This window comes from Hyaena hyaena, unplaced genomic scaffold (genome assembly GCF_003009895.1).
Source record: "Hyaena hyaena isolate Hyena2069 unplaced genomic scaffold, ASM300989v1 scaffold_218, whole genome shotgun sequence".
NCBI classification, from domain to species: Eukaryota; Metazoa; Chordata; class Mammalia; order Carnivora; family Hyaenidae; genus Hyaena; species Hyaena hyaena.
The window spans coordinates 2,329,133-2,346,966 of NW_024080851.1; the positions used below are offsets into that span (position 1 = coordinate 2,329,133).

Consider the following 17,834-nt stretch of genomic DNA (forward strand, 5'->3'; position numbering starts at 1 on the left):
ACCTGTACAACTCAGTGGAGCTAATTACAATCAGTGCGTGTGTCAGGACTGGATCACATCTCATGATTGAACGGTGTGTGTGCCACTGTGTTCTGTTTGCTCATTCGCCTGCTCACCGAGAGTGAGTCTGCTTCTGCCTTCCAGCCGTTGTAATAGCGTGATGATGGGCACCGGTACGCGGGCGTCTGGGTCCCTGGTTTGGGTTCTGCTGGGAGTGTACCCAGAACCGCGATCACTGGGTGACCTGGTGTTTTCCACAGCGGCTGGACCAGTTCACACGCCTGCCAGCAGTGTGTGCGGTCTCACTTTCCCCACAATCCCGCCAACATGTACTTTTGTTCTTTAATCTAGCCTCCCTCGAAGGCTTGAAGTGGTATCTTGCTGTGGTTGGGTCTGCATTTCCTAAAGGGCTGTGATGTTGAGTATTTTCTCATGTCTGTTCACATCCTTTTAAATTGGGTTGTTTGTCTCTTTGTCAGAGTTGTGAGAGTTCTTTGTATTAAACCCTGCATGTCAGACCCTTATCAAATAGATGATTCACATGGGTTTTCCCCCATCCTGTGGGGGTTGCCTCACTGTCCTGACAGTGGGCTTTCATGTACAACTTTTTAACTCTGATGAAGTCAAATTTACCTATTTTTTGTGTCATATTTAAGAAAAATCATTGCCAAACACAGAGTCATGAATTTGCATGTATCTTTTCCTCTAAGAATTTCATAGTTTGAGTTTCTTGAATGTATATATTCATGTATTTCATCATGTTTGGGAAGCTGTTTCCTTATGTTTTTTTTAAAATACTTTTCCTGCCCCTTTCTGTCTCTCTGGGACTCCCATATTATTCATGCTAATGTGCTTCATGGTGCCCTGAAGTTTCCTTGGGCTCTGTTCATTTTCTGTCATTCTTTTTCCTTTCTGTCGAGAACAACTGATAGACTCTGCCTTACTTTCGGGGTCCCTGGCTCTTTCTCCTGCCTGCTCAAATCTGCTGTTGAATCCCTCTAGCATTTTTTTTTCATATCAACGATTGTACTTTTCAGCTCCAGAATTTCTGTGTGGTTCCTTTATATAACTTCTACTTGTTATTGTCTGTTCATACATCGTTTTCCTAATTCCTATTAGTTCTTTATCTGTGATTTCCTTTAGCTCGTTGAATGTGTTTAATTTAATGTCTTTGACTAGTAATTTCAATGTTTCCTCAGGGATAATGTCTATTAAATTCTTTTTCTTCTGTGAATGCACCATATTTTCCTGTTTCTTTGTAATTTGTTATTGTTGTTGAGAATTTGTCATTAAATATTTTTTAATGTTTATTTATTTGTGTGTGTGAGAGAGAGAGACAGAGCATGAGCCAGGGAGAAGCAGAGAGAGAGGGAGACACAGAATCCGAAGCAGGCTCCAGGTTCTGAGCTGTCAGAACAGAGCCTGACGTGGGGTTCAACGCATGAACCATGAGATCATGACCTGAGCTGAAGTCAGATGCTTAACTGACTGAGATCCCCAGGTGCCCTGAGAGCTTGGCATTTTGAGTAGTATAATGTGGCAGCTCTGGACACTAGATTCTCCTCCATAAGGATTGGTTTGATGGCCTATTGAGGACTGTAGTTGTCCATTTGTACGACTTTTCCAAACTATTTCCTGCAAAGTCTGTATTTTTTAAAATGTTTTTCAAATCTTTTTTTTAAAATGTTTTCCTTATTTCTGAGAGAGAGAGAAACAGCATGAGCAGGGGAGGGTCAGAGAGAGACGGAGACACAGAATCCGAAACAGGTCCCAGGCTCTGAGCTGGATGTCAGCACAGAGCCCAATGCGGGGCTTGAACCCACGAACCATGAGATCATGATCTGAGCTGAAGTTGGATACTTAACCGACTGAGCCACCCAGGCGCCCCTAAAATGTTTTTCAAAGTCTGTATTTATATGTTATCCCTGGACAAGTTTCTGTTCTAATGTTTCTACATCAGAGAAACCTGACCTGACAAAGAATTCCTTAAATACCTGGATTTAAAACAAACAAGCAAGTAAAAACACACACAAAAAAAACAAGAAACAAGAACAAAAATGCTGACCTGGCACTGTGTACCTCTTTAAACCCTCCACTACATGTGACCAGGGGCTGTAGCTGAAACACAGACAAGGTGTGCACCAAGCCTCAGGAAACCCAGAGCAAGCAAAGTGCACACACAGCCTCACTCAGGCCAGCTGCTCTCGGGGCCCGGGCGCTGTCCCCATGGCCGTGACAGGGATTAGGGCTGGCGGCTGGTTTGTGCTCACTGCTCTCTCACAAGCCATCAGCAGCCTCCCCTTTCTCTAGCACTCCTCTGGCTGCTGTAACTGTCTGATCAGGACCCCCAGTTCCAAACCACAGTTAAACCTTGGATTGCAAGTAACTTGTTCTGCAAGTGCTCCGCAGGACGAGCAGACATTTCTAACAATTTTAATTTGGTAAAGGAGCAATGTCTTGCAATACAAGTTGTAGGTGATGCTGACAGTCACATGATTACAATTGAGCCAATGGTTCTTCTCTCTCTCTCTCTCCCCCCACCATTATTCGTCCTACTCCACCATCATCTGTGGTGGACTAAGGCATCCTCTGGTAGCAAAAATAGCTACAAGTTGGGGCGCCTGGGTGGCTCAGTCTGTTAAGCGTCTGACTTCAGCTCAGGTCATGATCTCACACTTAGCGGGTGCAAGCCCTGCGTCCAGCTCTGTGCTGACAGCCAGCTCAGAGCCTGGAATCTGTTTCAGATTCTGTATCTCCGTCTCTCTCTGACCCTCCCCTGCTCATGCTGTCTCTCTCTCTCTCTCTTTTTCAGAAATAAATAAAACATTAAAAAAATTTTTTTAAATAGCTACAAGTTATCAAATGGTGTGGATCGCCAGGAATCTTATCTGCACTGTCCTGTCCTCTTAACAGCCCTGTTAGGGAAGGAAACTGTTATCTCCACTTTACTGATAGGGAAAATGAAGCTCAGAAAATTAAGTGACTTGCCCAAGTCCTACAGGTAGTGAATGATGGTCAGTCTTCAGGCTGGGGGCTTTACAGGCCCATTCTACCCCTGCATTACCCTGCCTCCCCATCCCCAGCCAATGTGCAAGACCTTCTCTCTCTTTCACTCTTACTTGCCTCTTTCAGCCCATGGCTTCAGCCCTGACTGTGGCCCCAGGTCTCCAGCCCCACCTGCTGTCAGAGGAGAGCACTGGGCAATGCAGACCTTGGTGGCTGTGTGGGCCCCACCCCACCAGCCAAAGCTGAGGGCTCCGAACATTCCCAGCCTGAAAACAGCTCCAGAGGCTATTTCCTGACCCCTGCTGTGTGCTTGGCCTTGAAGAGCCTCCCACCTGGTCAGGAAGACTGACCGTTGGCACACCTGGAGTCAAGCTGACCTAGGGTCAAGCCCTGGCCGCATCACGGACAGCTGTGGGATCCTTCAAGTCCCTTAGCTCCCACGGGTCTCGGTTTCTCCACATAAAAAATGCCAGCCCTGAGCTCACAGGTCAGTTGCGGTCCACATAAGGCAAGTTGCACAGCAGGCAGTGTGTGGAGGCCTCCAGGGGCTCGGTATCATGGTCCCTAATGTCCTGCCGTGTCCAGGCTCAAGTCCACCTTGCCTCTGTGCCTGACACCCTCCTCCCCATGGGCCCTGGCCGGCCCTTACAGGAGGGCACAGCCAGTCTACCGTGTAGTAAGCAAACACTTGCAACACCATGCTGACCTCTAGACCCTGTTGCATCAGTGCAGAGAGTGCCTGCACATGTGCCCCTTGTGCTGAGGGTCTGCAGGCCGGTGGGGGAGGGGCTGGCACACTGGGCCCATTTTCTATTCCACTGGAATACGGGGTCTGCCAAGTTGAACAATTTAACTGTGAACCTGGGACTCAATTCTTCTCAGTAGACCTTCCCATAGGACCCTCCTGTCCTCACAGGTTGGCACTGGCTTCCCTCAGAGTGAAGAATCCAAGAGAGAGAGGCGGAAGCTACCGTGTCTCTGACGGCCTTGCCTCAAAAGTTACACGGTCATTTCTGCAACATCCTAGTAGTTACACAGGCTAGGCCTACTCAGCATCAGTGGGGATCACATGGGGGGCAGATTCTCTTTAGAGTGTGTGTCATGGGCATCTTCCTGTCAACAGAGGCAGAGCAGTCTTGTCGTCTTCGGCAACTCATGAATGTAGCACAACTTATTGAAAGGATTCCCTGTACTTGGACATGTGGGTTACATGCCACTTTCGATTGTGGGATCTCCGTCACTGAGCTTGTCAGAGTGTTTCCTAGAGATAAATTAATAAGAAAGTGAAATCGTGGTGTTGTCCCAGCTTCCTGAGCAACCAAGGGAGGAGAATGGCTTCCTGGGACCCTGCTCTCTCACGTATCGTGTTCTCGCTCCCCGTTAAGGGGGAGCCCACCTTCTAATGAAACACCTGAGCCCACCATCAGGCAGCCCTGTACCGTCATTTGCAAGAACTCTTAGGCAGAAACTATGTTTATCCACCCTGTTTGGGACCACCTTTGAGACACCAAGGGCTCTAAGTATGTCCCTCATAAGCTGTTGTCTCTGAGGTCCAGCCTTTCCAGAACCACCTTCTCTGGACAGGTCAGACCTCACCTGGAGCCCAGAGCTGAGCCGCTTGAGGTCACCCCCCCCCCATTTAAAGAGGAAGCAGTGACACAGGGAAGTGGTGGCACACAGGAGGGCTGGGAGTCGGCTCCGCAGGACTGCTTGGTGTGGGGACGTTGGGACCCCAGTCCTGCCACACTGGAGACCCGGAATGCCAGAGGTGGCCCCAGGAAAGGGCTCTGGGGAATGATGCTTGCTGGTCAAAGGACAAGCTAGAGAGGGGAGTGCAAGTCCAATGGACCAGAAAGGTGGGGGGCCTTGTCTACTCCTGCCTCCTGGAGGAGAGAGCCAGAGGACCCTGAGCTTCCTCCCAGGCACCAGGAGAAGGGCAGCTGGTCCAGAAGCCCCCCTTCCCCGATCCACTCCCAGAATGAGCGCCACTGCCTCGCACACACAGAAAAAACCAGTGGCTCAGAGCCAGGGGCTGGTGGGTCAGGGACCTGTCACACGTGGGTCTAGTGAAGGCACCTTAGCTCTATTTTAGGAAAAGGATCGATCTTGTCAAGGTTTTCTTCAGGTGACCGCACTGGCCATTGGCAGGAGAGCCTGGCATTCTGTCCACCCACCATCCCTACCCTAGTTCCTCTCGAGCCCCTGCTAATTTTAGAAGGGCCTGGCAGGTGCCAGCGTGTCCGGGACATGACAAGTTCACTGGGGCGGGGGAAATGCTGCGCGCCGTCCAGCATCCAGAGCGAGTTCCGGCCTGGACCTCACTGGCCCCAAACCCAAGAATGATGACCTTTGGAGGGAAGTTTTGACAGTTTGGAGGCAGTTTATAGTCTACAGGCCCTGAAGAAAACAAGCATTTATCACCTGGGGGAATGACCCTGGGCTGGGGACAGCCAACAGGGGAGGGGGGAGCGGGTGGGGGGGAAGCCTCTGGTCCTCCACTCCGCAGATCGCCCCCCCTCCTTCCTACCCCTTCCTCCCCTCTCCCCCTTCCACTTCCTCCCCCTCCCTTACCTTCTCCCAGAGCTCGCCCCCTCCACCTCTCCCATCCTTGGGGTTGGCTCTCATTGGCCTGAATGAGGTCTTGCACGCACCCACAAACCAATCTTGTGGCCTGATTGGCCGAAAGTCACGCCCACGCCCCCACCCCCAGAGGAGGGGAGGAGAGTTCTGCGCCTCCAGCTCCAGGGGTCTTCCTGGGCTGTCTTGGCCAGGCCTGGGTCTGGTCCCGCCTTTTTCCCCTCCCACCTCCTCCACGCCCCCTTCCGGGAGCGTAGCACCGCCCCTGGGAGGTAGGAAACTCACGACGGACCCCTCCTCAGAAAGAAGTCTGCCAGCGATTCCGGGGCCCCACTGTGGCCTACGTGGGCCAGGCCCTCCCCCGCCCCCCCCCCCCCCGTGCGTGCGGGGCTCTTCACTGCTTTCATGCCCCGGCAGCCGCAGCGTGGTGACCGCCAGCCCTGCCACATCTAAGGACTGGGGGGCACACGGACTAGTCCTGTCTCCTCCCCAGAACCTCTGGGCAGCTAATCCCCACACCATTATGCAGAGAGCGCGGGCACTGCCCCATGGCCTTGTCCCCATGCCCGTTGTCAGCCCTGACCCCAGGCAGGCCCCTTTTGCCCTCTGCCCTGCCTGACCCTGTGGCAGCGAGCAGAGTATTTCAGCAGCTGCTTACTGAGTGCTGTCAGTGCAGAAGGCGGGGGCGGCCTGCCATAGGCAGCTCTCTGGCAAGGTGGCCCTCACCTGCCCAGGAGGGCCTCAGTCTCCCCGGCTTCAGCTCCCCCTGCCCTTCAGCAGGCAAGAGCGTCTCCACCTCCCCAAAATCTTACCTCTTGGGCCCTCGGAGAGATGGCAATGGATGCTGCGAGGAGCCAGACCCAGACTGCCTTGAATCTGGTAAGGGTCACCCCAGAGCCATGGGAGTGATTCTTCTGGGGCACGCAGGGCAGTGGATGCAGCAGAGTAGATATCGGGTGTACTGGGCCCCTGGAAGGAGGCATGTCACTGCCCGTCCTGACACCGATGGTCTCTAGGGAATTTCCTCCTGTGCCAACAGGCTGAGACGGCTGGCAGCCCCTGACAGCCAGGGACTCAGGTCCCTCAGGTCCCCTGTGGGCTCTGGAGTGCGGTGTGAGCCTGTCATGTGTCCAGCTGCACCCTGACCCCCATGCTTGTGGGACCTTGGTGGCTGCACACACAGTGGGCAACGCTGGGCCAGTTGCCCACATATTAATAGGGGGGAAGGATCCCTGGTGCAACAGCCCCAGGCCTGCCATGAGGACCAGGAGAACCAGTCGGGAATGCCCTTGAGTCAGAGAGTACTGGGCAGTCTGCCTCCCTGCAGAGCCCAGGCCGGGGCGCCTGAAACACTGCCTGGAGTGTGGGGGAAACAATTAGGCAAGAGACCCCCTCCTCTGTGTTTGGAAGCAGACATGAGTCCCAGTGATACCCTGGGACCTCCCGGCAAGCAGACGGCAGTGGTAGTTGTGGGAGGAAAGGGGCACGAGCTCTGGATGAGCTTCATTCTCCTGAGTCCTGGCCTGGAGAGGCAGGTGCTTCCCTGAGCTTCTCAGGCAGCACCGTGAATTTCCCAGGCTATGCGGGCAAGTCCTTTAAGCCAGCATGACTGATGGCAGCATGACACTCATAGAAGACTTTTGTAGCTAGGGCTGGGCCCTGAAATTGGGCAGGAGGCAGCCCAGTGGGGTGGGGAGGTGGGCCCGGGGCTGACGCCGTGGGCTGGGGAAGTTTCCTCGTTTGTAAGAATGGGCGGCCTTCCAGTACCGGTGTCCTGGGGTAATTCTGCAGGATAAGGGAGAACTGGGCTTGCTCCCGGGGATGTTCCCAAGGGTCTGTGAGGCAGACTCCCATGACTTGAACCCCACCCATGTCCCCCAGACACTCAGCCTTGAGAGCCAATGGGGCTGCGCAGGTCAGAGGCCCTCTGTCAGGGTTGCGGGCTAATGTGTGCAGCGTCTGTGGGCCCTGATGTGTCTGAGGGGCTTGCACCTCCCATGGTGAGAGGCAAGGTCAGCTGGAGGCCAGTGTCAAGCCTGTGGCCAGCTAGAGTATTGGACTGTCACCACAGGCCTCCCAGCACACCTACCCCCCTGTACCCCCAGGAATGGGGAATGCACACAGCAGCGTGGGCAGGGGGTGTGGCGAGGACAGTGCCAGACCCCGCAGTGCCTCGCTTGGGCAGGGCAGCTGAGAGGGCCGGTGACCCGGTGTCCCCTGCATGCCCCATGCTGCCAGACACAGGCTCCCCCACACCACACGCCCCGCCCAAGCAGTGGCCTCCCCAAGATCTACTGTTACAGAAATGCTGTCAGAAATGCAGATTTGCCTGTGAAAGTGCCTCTATTTAAATGTGGGCAGCAAATTTAGGTTTTTGAGAATATTCTACAGGACAAACGAGATCCACATTGATGCAACTTTATTTACAGAATGGAATCAGGTTCTAGTGAACAAACATCACCTCATGGGTTCACTACCCCTCAGAGAAGGGGCCTCCTTGCCTTGCACTGTCCCTTCCTTGCTCTGTGCTGTCCCCTCCCTGCTGTGTGCTGTCCTCCCCTCTCCCCCGCTCCTTGCAGTGTCCTCCCCCACTGGATATGAGACATCCCCTCCCCTCCCTGCTGTGTGGTGTCCCCTCCCTGCTGTGTGGTGTCCTCTCCTCTTCCCCCTCCGTGCAGTGTCTCCCCCCCCCACCTGCTATGAGGCATCCCCTCCCCTCCCTGCTGTGTGGTGTCTGGGAAGGGATGGCAGGGCCGGGAAGGCCCAGGTGATGTGGGTCTTCTAGAGTCCCAGCTGGCCCAGCACCACGTGTGCTGCAGAATGAGATCTTGGACAGAAGCTGATGGGTGGAATGAAACGTTGTTAGCAAGTCCAGGTTACCCTTTGACCAGGTGTGTGACTTCCAGTGATTTCCACAGAAAGGTCATTCTGGCCTAGAAGCTGGCCAGCCAAGCTGGGGTTTCACCTGCCGTCAGTGGCAGGGAGCCATGTGGGCCTGGACACCAAGGGTGAAAATCCTCTCCTGACCTGGGCTCCAGCCACACCAGGCAGTGGGGGGTGGGGCTGTCACAGCAAAGGGGCTGGGATGTGGCCCAGGAGGGCCTGAGGCTGGACCTTTGCAGTGTCTGCCTCAGTTTCGCTAAGAGCCTGCAATGTCTTACAGTCAGTCCCTCTGACAATTCTGTGTCAGAATGGTCTCTCAAGGACCTCAGAGAGCAGTCATCTAGCATGTGGCCTGGGATGTTGGCTGGGAACGTGCCAGCTGCATGCACCTGCACTTGAGATTCTTTGAGCCTTTGCTCATCTGGAAGATGAGCAGCTGCTGGCGGCTCCTCCTGGTGCTCTGTGACGCTGTGGCACTGTGACAGGATGGGAGGCTTCCTGCGTGGTGCACTCAGCTCCGGGCGTGGCGTGTTGGTAGAATTCTGTGAAAGTCAGTGCTTCTACTCTTTGCTGGCACTTTATGTTTGCAGGGGTGTAAAAGAAGGGCAGGGGGGCAAGGTTGCAGCCACCAGCCTCTGAGAATGGCCTGGATCACTTCCCAAAGGATGAGTGCGTCTGGTGCTGTGCCCTGGAGGGACAGCCTCAAGGGGGGGCAGGGACAGTCTGGAGCCACAAATGGCTTGGCAAACACTGATGTGTGATTCTGCGTCTCTTCACAGACTTTCCCAGCCTTGTCCCTTTGTGACTTTCCCTGGGCTCAAACTTTAAGTGCAGGGACTCCATGAGAGAGGTGGTCCTTAAGGAAGGGCCTGTGTCACTCAGGAATGCCATTGGCTGCAGACAGTGAAAACGCTGACTTCATTGCGGCTTTCAGGGATCAGTATTCGCTCCCACATTAGCGCCTGGAGGTGGGTGGGTGCAGAGCTGACCAAGATCTGTGAGATCTGTGACGGCTTCGGGCCAGGTGGCCCTGCCTCTCTTCCTCCCCTGGGTGGGCTGCCCTTCCCTCTGCCTCGTCTCCGCCTTGCTACAGGACAGCTGCTAAGCACCGGTCATCACACCCTTACAAACCTGCATTCACAGAATAGAGGGGCGCTGACCCTTTAGGAAGGGACGGTCCTGCTAAAGCCGGACTTCTCTTTCCCTGTCGCTGGCCAGAATTGGGCCACCTGCCCTACGATCAACCAGATCCCCAGGAAAAGGGCACAGGAGAGCTGTGCATGGCTTAGCCCGGTCACAGGCTGTCCCTGGGGCCTGGAGAGGGGCTGCCTTCCCCTAATGTGCTATACCCATGCCTCTGTGCACACTGCTCCAGCCAGTCCCTGGGCCTGGATTCCTAGAGGTAGGACGACTGGTAATGCCAGCTGCCCACTGGCCATGCCCCAGACAGGCTCCTGCAGTATGTCCTACCCACTGTCCTGGGCAGCACCTTCCTCCTCCTCATGGCAGGCATCTGCGGTACTGAGGGAGGCTGCCTTTGTCTGCCGTTTGCCCCCCACCCTTCAGCATCCCTTGAGCCACATGTGTTGAGGGGCCACTCTCAGAACTCTGCTGTTCTCCTTGGACCCAGGGCCAGAGGGCAAGGGAGGCCCTCCATGTGTGTGGGACTCCCACCCTCTAGCTGCTCTCACAGCCACCCCCAGCTGCTCTCATCTCCTCCAGCTGCTCTTACCCCCCCAGCTGCTCTCACCTCCTTCAACTGCTCCCACCCCCAGTTGCTCTAAATTCCCCGAGCTGTTCTCCTCATCTCCTCCAGCTGCTCTCACTCCTAGCTGCTTTCACCCCCTCCTCCCCCAGCTGCTCTCACCCTCTCAGGTACTCTCACTCCCCCAGCTGCTCTTACCCCCACACCCCCAGCTGCTCTCACCCGTCAGCCACTCTCACTCTCACTTGCTCCCCAAGCTGCCCCTTCAGCTGCTCTCACTCCCCAGATGCTCTTACCCCCAGCTGCTCTCCCACAGCTGCTCTCACCACCACCACCCTCCCCACTCCACCCCAGATGCTCCACTCCAGCTGCTCTCACCACCACCACCACCAACCCCCGCTGCTCCTCCCCAGCTGCTCTCACTCCCCTCAGCTGTTCTCACCACTCCCCACTGCCCACCGCCCCCCCACGACCCCTGCAGGCAGAGCAGATCCTGGCAGACTTCCAGCTGCAGGAAGCTGACCTGAAGAAGGTGATGTGGCGGATGCAGAAGGAGATGGCACGAGGCCTGCGGCTGGAGACCCACGAGGAGGCCAGTGTGAAGATGCTGCCCACCTACGTGCGCTCCACCCCAGAAGGCTCTGGTACTGAGGCCCAGGGCGGGCAGAGGAGGGACCCACGCAGGAGACAACAGCTCCTCACCTGGAGGCAGCTGTCCCCCGGTCCCAGGGGGCAGAGGTGGCCTGGGTCTGCACTGAAGGCTCAGACTGTCCCTGGAGGCTCAGGACAGCTCCACCGGCCCAGCCCTGGGTCTTCAGGCTAACCTTCCCCCCACCTCCCCTGAGGAAAACTGGCTCACAATGAGAAACCGGTTCTCCGTGGTCAGTGGGGGGGGGGCACCCCCAGCCCAATCCTGAGTCAGGGCCATTTCACTAGGTCTTCACTTGGGACCTGGGTTTGGGGTGACTTCAGTCAGAGGCACAGGACTCGCACTGACTTCCCAGTTCACCTTTGACCCTAGTGATCCCCTAGACGCCTGGTACCAGCAGCCCCTTGTCCAGTTCCTCTGATCCCCACGCTGCCCTCCTCTCCTCCCTTCCCTGGTCTTGGGGTCCTGCCAGGTGGCTCCCCGAAGCTGATGCACTTCTCCCTGTGGCTGCAGAAGTCGGGGACTTCCTCTCCCTGGACCTGGGCGGCACCAACTTCAGGGTGATGCTGGTGAAGGTGGGGGAGGGCGAAGAGGGGCAGTGGAGTGTGAAGACCAAGCACCAGATGTATTCCATCCCCGAGGATGCCATGACCGGTACTGCTGAAATGGTGAGCAGTGGGGGGTGGAGGCTGGGGAACCCAGGCGACCACGGGCCTGGAAGACCAGGGGACTGAAGGGTTGGGGGCCAGGGGTGGGGGCTGGGAGACCAAGGGGCTGGGGGACTGGGAGACCAAGGGGCTGGAGGGCCAGGGGACCAGGGCACTGGGGGCCAGAGGCCAGGGACCCATGGGGCTAGGGGCTGAGGGGCCAGGGCTGGGAGCCAGGGGACAAGGGGACTGGAGACCAGGGGACTCGGGTCCGAGGGGTTGGGGGGCCAGAGGTCCAGGGGCCTGGATCAAGTCTGCCTGGGATCTCAGCATGGACACCAAGTGGGGTGACTGCAGTCATCATGTCCACCCAGGCCACAGGGCCACCCTGCCACGGGGGGGACTCAGGAGATGGTGCAGAAGTACAGTGAGTCCTTGGGAGAGGCGGGCAGAGGCAGAGGGTTTCATGGCACGAGTCCTGCGGCAACCTGGGCCTTGCCACACCCCTGCATGCTGTGGGACTGGACATGAAACAAGGTGGCAGGGGTGGTACAGGCACCTCACAGGGCCCCAGCCGCCAGCAAGGAGCAGTACCCAGCACTGTGGACAGGCCCACATGGGCAGGCTGGGGCCAGAAGCAGGGCAGCCAGGACACTCCGGGTGGTAGAGACAGAAATCAGCATTACACCAGGGCTGTGCCTCTGTGCAGAGTCTGCAGCTGCATGTCACTGGGTCAGGGAAGGACAGGCCTACAGTGCTCAGACCTCTGGCAGGAGTCTTGCTGCAGGGTCCCTCAGCCAGCCCCCCACCACAGCCGACGGCCAGCTTGCTGTGTGTCTTCCAGCTCTTTGACTACATCTCTGAGTGCATCTCTGACTTCCTGGACAAGCATCAGATGAAGCATAAGAAGCTTCCCTTGGGCTTCACATTCTCCTTTCCCGTGAGGCATGAAGACATCGACAAGGTGGGGCCAGGTGCAAGGGCACAGGGAGGCTGATGGGGCCAGGTGCAGGACGCAAGGAGGCTGATGGGGCCAGGTGCAGGGGCACAGGGAGGCTGATGGGGCCAGGTGCAGGGGCACAGGGAGGCTGATGGGGCCAGGTGCAGGGGCACAGGGAGGCTGATGGGGCCAGGTGCAGGACGCAAGGAGGCTGATGGGGCCAGGTGCAGGATGCAGGGAGGCAGAAGGCCCCCCCACGCACCCCTGTGGTGCCTTCACATGCAGCTCCTGCTTCAGGGAAGAGCCATGGTTCAACCTGTGGCTCTGTCACTTACCTTTTGGGAGACTTTGGGAAATGGTTATATGGCTGATGCTGTTTGCCTTAGTCCCTGCTGCCCTACAGGCCCACGTTACTATCACCCCCATCAGAGATGGGGAAATGGGCTGATCAAGTGGCCCACAGCAGGAGGACATGGTGCTGGAGTTCAAACACAGGCCACCAGACACCAGCACAGTGTGTCACCACAACAGCTGAGGCTTCACCTACCTGTGAGCTGGCAAATCAGCCTGCCAGCCATGCACACACGTGACACACACACACATGCATTATACACACATATGTACACACACGCGTGTCAACCACACACACACACAGGTCAATTAAATATACATACCCATGCACATCGGTTATACACTTGCATACACACATGTGTACATCATACATACGTATACCCATCAACGGGGTGCACTGTACAGGTGTATACACACCAGTTACACACGTACACATGTAAGTTACACACATCAACTATAAACACATTCCACACACATACGGCCTCTCAGAGACAAGCCAGTTCAGCACTCCCAGCAGGAACAGTGTCCGATGCTGGCCTCCGAAGCCCCCTCCACACAGCGCACCAAGGGCCAGGTGGTACCTTCTCATGCCGGGGCATCCTATGGGACAAGAACCCCAGCTCCATGTGCGGCTGCTCTCCTCATGACCTCATCCCTACCCTGGGAGGATGCCTCTGGGCTTGACATATTAACACCATCACAGTGGCTGGAGCCCAGCCCTGTGGAAATAGGAAATACTCACAGAGAACTGTCTCCAACACCTCTCAAACTTGTGGGACCGCTTGGAGCCTGTCTCCTGTGCTGCACAGGGGGAGGCCCACACCCTGCCCCCAGCATCCATCAGCAGCCACAGGGCCCTGCCTCTTCCCTCAGGGCATCCTCCTCAATTGGACCAAGGGCTTCAAGGCCTCGGGAGCAGAAGGGAACAACATCGTGGGGCTCCTACGTGACGCCATCAAACGGCGAGGGGTGAGGTGGCCCCCGTGACTGCCCTGGGACCCCTCTCCCCCCAACCCCACTCAGGCCAGGATGCCAGGGAGGGCCTTCTGGGCATCCCTCACCTGGATGGATCCCAGCCCCATCACTCCTGCCTCTGTGCCTCCTGGCAGGACTTTGAAATGGACGTGGTGGCGATGGTGAATGACACCGTGGCCACGATGATCTCCTGCTACTATGAAGACCGCCGCTGTGAGGTCGGCATGATTGTGGGTAAGGATCTGGGCCCTGCCCTGTCCGGGGACCTTGGCTGCCATGAGAGACAGAGAAAGGCTGTGCTCCTCTGCAGGTCTTGGTCTCCAGCCCTGAGAACTGAGCCATTGGCGACGGTCAGAGCAATCACCCAGAGGCGACGGTCTGGGGTGGTATGGGGGAGACGCAGGGGTGTCCTGAGTACAGCCAGTGTTCACTAGGAGGAAACATTTCAGCACTCACCAGTCACTGCATCAGACGGTACAGCAGCCACACATCCACCTGGCTCATCAGGATTTAATTAAATCACCTTGTCTGGTATATTGACCAAACTGGACAGATTTGTCCAAGTGGAAGAGGGTAAGCAAAAGTGACGTCATCGCTTCCTGGACAGTCTTCCTGTGGCCCAGAGCTGCCGGCCTGTCCCCACCTAAAGTGAAGGCCAGTGCCAGGAATGGAGGCAGCTCTGGCCCTAGTGGGCCTTCCGCACTTGCCTCAGGACTAACCAGAAGTTCCTGAGGCCTCCGGAGTGTTTGCTGAGGATAAGTCCCACTTGAGTACTTATCTGCTGGACCCACAGGCACGCGAGTGTTTTTCTGCAGCCTCCGGGCTCTGGGTCCCTAGAGAGGAACACAGAGGGGCCTGTGCTCACATGTGCCCTGCAAACTTTCTGCCCAGGGCTTGAAAACATGTTTGTGGGGGCGCTTTGGGAGCTCAGGTGGTTGAGCCTCGACTCTTGATTTCTGCTCAGGTCATGATTCCAAGGTCGTAGAATCGAGTCCCACATCAGGCTCTGAGCTGGGCATGGGGCCTGCTTGGGATTCTCTCTCTCTCTCTCTCTCTCTCTCTCTCTCTCTCTCTCCCTCCGCCCCTCCCCCACTCAGGTGCGAATGCTCTCTCAAAACCAAACCAAAAAAAACCACATTTATGATAATTACCAGGGTCCAAAAATTGGGACAATGCACATTAAAGTCTGGGTTTCTGGGTTTTTTCTTTTAAAAAATGGAAAGGCCTGCGACACTGGGCTCCCATTCCTCCTGGGTAGCTCCACTGACTAGCATTTGAGATGATGCCCCTAATGGCTTTAGGGACGTGTCACACATGCAGGCACGCTCAAACCATTTTGAAACTTGATAACATCACCAAATAACCACATTTTCACATTGCAAGGGACCCTGCAAATTACAAATTCCAGACAAATTCCAGAGCCACGGCCACGTGCTGCTCCCAGGGACCCATGCTGTGCCTTGCTCACCTCTGAGTACCCCCAAAAACAGGGCCCAGGACAGAGAAGCTCCAGCACATGCAAGGAAAATGCCCAAAAACAAGGGTGGATACACAAACAAGGTAACCCCTAACCCTACACACAGCTCCGGTTGGCAAAGTGCTTGGACACAATTCACACAGTCCTCCCAGCACCCAGGTCATAGGAGGAGAAGGTGTTACCATCCCTTCCTGAGGAAGAGGAACAGCCCAGAGAGGTGGGCTCATCAATGCTGGGTCACACAGCAAACCCAGGTCTTCTAGTGCCTGGGAGAGCCTCCAGGAGCCATTCAGGGAGGCCCTCCCCACAGTGGTGGGTGTGGAAGGCTCAAGGAAGACTCTGCCACGGGAGGCTTCCTGCAGGGTGGGGGGTGGGGGTGGAGAGGCGGGCTCTGGACTGCAGCCCCTGCTGGGCTCTGGGGACCTGACCCCGCCATCCCCACAGGCACAGGCTGCAATGCCTGCTACATGGAGGAGATGCAGAACGTGGAACTGGTGGAAGGGGATGAGGGCCGCATGTGTGTCAACACCGAGTGGGGCGCCTTCGGGGACTCCGGGGAGCTGGACGAGTTCCTGCTGGAGTACGACCGCGTGGTGGATGAGAACTCCCTGAACCCCGGGCAGCAGCTGTAAGGACAACCCCTAGCCCTCGCCCTGCCATTGCAGACAGATAATGGACTGGGGGTGGGGGGGGGGGGGGGGGGCATCACACTGACCAATCCTTCCCGAGCTGGCTCCTCCCTCCTTCGGCTAACAGGCGCCCTGTGAACCCAGAACAGTAGAGATGTGTGTGAAGGTCTAGTCCTCAGAAAGAGCGTCTGCGGATAAAATGAGCCGGGATCTCCCCCCTCCCGCAGGTGACCACTGACAGAGGGTGCCTCTGAGAACCCCAAGCAATGGGTTCAGCCCAGAGTTCCCCAGAGTAAACTTCTGTCCGCGTTCACAGAATGTACGGTAGTGTTTCCCAGAAGGCTGCGGTATGGCCTGCACAGAGCTTGTCTGAGTCATGGCTCTCCCAATTAACTGCCTGCCTGCCGGGCACGTGCTAATTTCTTCCTGAGCTTTGTCTCTGGCCCTCATAACCTCTGCTCGGTCAGTCGCACTCGGTGAAAATACACAGGCTGCCAAATGCGACGCACGAACGCGCCAGCTTGGTGCACACCAGGGGCGCAAGCCCAGGGGCGCGAGCGGTGGCGGAGGCCCTAGGCGGGTCGCTAGTCCCTCCGCGCCCGAGTTTCCGCAACCTCAGCCGCATTGGGCAGTGAGCGCAGCAACCATCACACGGCAGTGGGATGATGCCGGGGTCTCAGAGGGGCTGGACTGAGGGACAGGGTGCCGAGGCCCCAAACACAGGTTGATAAATGAGGGAACAGGTATGAATCCGGGTTTGCATGCAAAGTGTCAAGTGCCCTTCCTGGCCTTCCTCGTGGCCGCGCTTGGGGACCTCCCTGGGGTGGCCGAGCACTGCTCCCCGCCCCCCGCTTCAAGAGATGACCGGCCGCCCTCGTGCAGGTACGAGAAGCTCATCGGTGGCAAGTACATGGGCGAGCTGGTGCGGCTCGTGCTGCTGAAGCTCGTGGACGAGAACCTGCTCTTCCGCGGGGAGGCCTCGGAGCAGCTGCGCACGCGCGGCGCCTTCGAGACGCGCTTCGTGTCGCAGGTGGAGAGGTGCGCGGGGCGCGAGGGTCTCCAGGCGGCGTCAAGGGGGCAGTGCGTAGGAGGCTGGGGCGGGGTTCCAGGTGCGAGCGGGCCTGGGCAGGGCACAAGGGAAGAGGTCCTGGGTCGACCGCCAGCAGTGTAACCCACCCCTGGGCAGCTGAGGCGGCCCGCGCGGCCCTCCCGTGGCTCCGCACAGCCGTGAACAGCGTCTCACTTGATCCACGCAACAGTCCCGAGGTGCGCCAGTGTTGCCCACGTTAGAGCGGAGACCCTGGGCTTAGAGAGAGGCTCAGTGACTAGCTTACTTCTGGTTCCTGGCAGAATCCGACGCGCTTCCTTCCGAGGCCCGAACCCAAGCGCTTTGCCTGGGTGAGGTGGGCAGGGGGAGGGGTAGAGGCTGCCGCCGTAGGGGTCGGGGTCGGGCCTGGGCCTGCCCAGGACCGAGCGACCCTCCAGCGACGCCCTCCCTCCCGCCCCCCCTCCCGGTCACCCCCGCCCTGCAGCGACTCTGGCGACCGCAAGCAGATCTACAACATCCTAAGCACGCTGGGGCTGAGGCCCACGGCCACCGACTGCGACATCGTGCGCCGCGCCTGCGAGAGCGTGTCCACGCGGGCGGCACACATGTGCGCCGCGGGGCTGGCAGGCGTCATCAACCGCATGCGCGAGAGCCGCAGCGAGGACGTGATGCGCATTACCGTGGGCGTGGATGGCTCGGTGTACAAGCTGCACCCCAGGTGAGCCCTCGCGGACGTCTGTCCTCCCCGTTGGGTCCCTAGTCCCTCGTGGGTGCGCGTCCCGAGGACTCAACGCAAGTGGAAATGAGCTCTCCGAGAACCCAAGGGCTATCCCCTAATCCCCCAGACAAGGAGGGAGGATCCCCTAGGCTTACCCCCACCCTGTTTACGTGCAAGCAGGAGCTGAGCTGCTCTGGAGAGGTCTGGGGTGAGGGGGTCCGGGAGTGCA

The 17,834-nt window shown here is 57.3% G+C and overlaps 1 protein-coding gene across 2 annotated transcripts in view; it reads left to right on the forward strand.

Annotated features, from left to right (window-relative positions):
* GCK (glucokinase) overlaps nucleotides 1-17,834 on the forward strand; it is a 38,082-nt gene that overhangs the window by 19,101 nt on the left and 1,147 nt on the right. Inside the window, exons 1-9 of one of the 2 annotated variants that reach the window (XM_039242992.1) lie at nucleotides 6,415-6,462; nucleotides 10,653-10,815; nucleotides 11,334-11,488; nucleotides 12,312-12,431; nucleotides 13,632-13,727; nucleotides 13,868-13,967; nucleotides 15,655-15,838; nucleotides 16,722-16,877; nucleotides 17,372-17,605. In XM_039242992.1, coding sequence (XP_039098923.1) covers nucleotides 6,415-6,462; nucleotides 10,653-10,815; nucleotides 11,334-11,488; nucleotides 12,312-12,431; nucleotides 13,632-13,727; nucleotides 13,868-13,967; nucleotides 15,655-15,838; nucleotides 16,722-16,877; nucleotides 17,372-17,605 — 1,256 coding nt within the window. Of the gene's footprint in view, nucleotides 1-6,414; nucleotides 6,463-10,652; nucleotides 10,816-11,333; nucleotides 11,489-12,311; nucleotides 12,432-13,631; nucleotides 13,728-13,867; nucleotides 13,968-15,654; nucleotides 15,839-16,721; nucleotides 16,878-17,371; nucleotides 17,606-17,834 lie in introns of those variants that run through there. The other variant, XM_039242991.1, reaches the window with a different exon arrangement.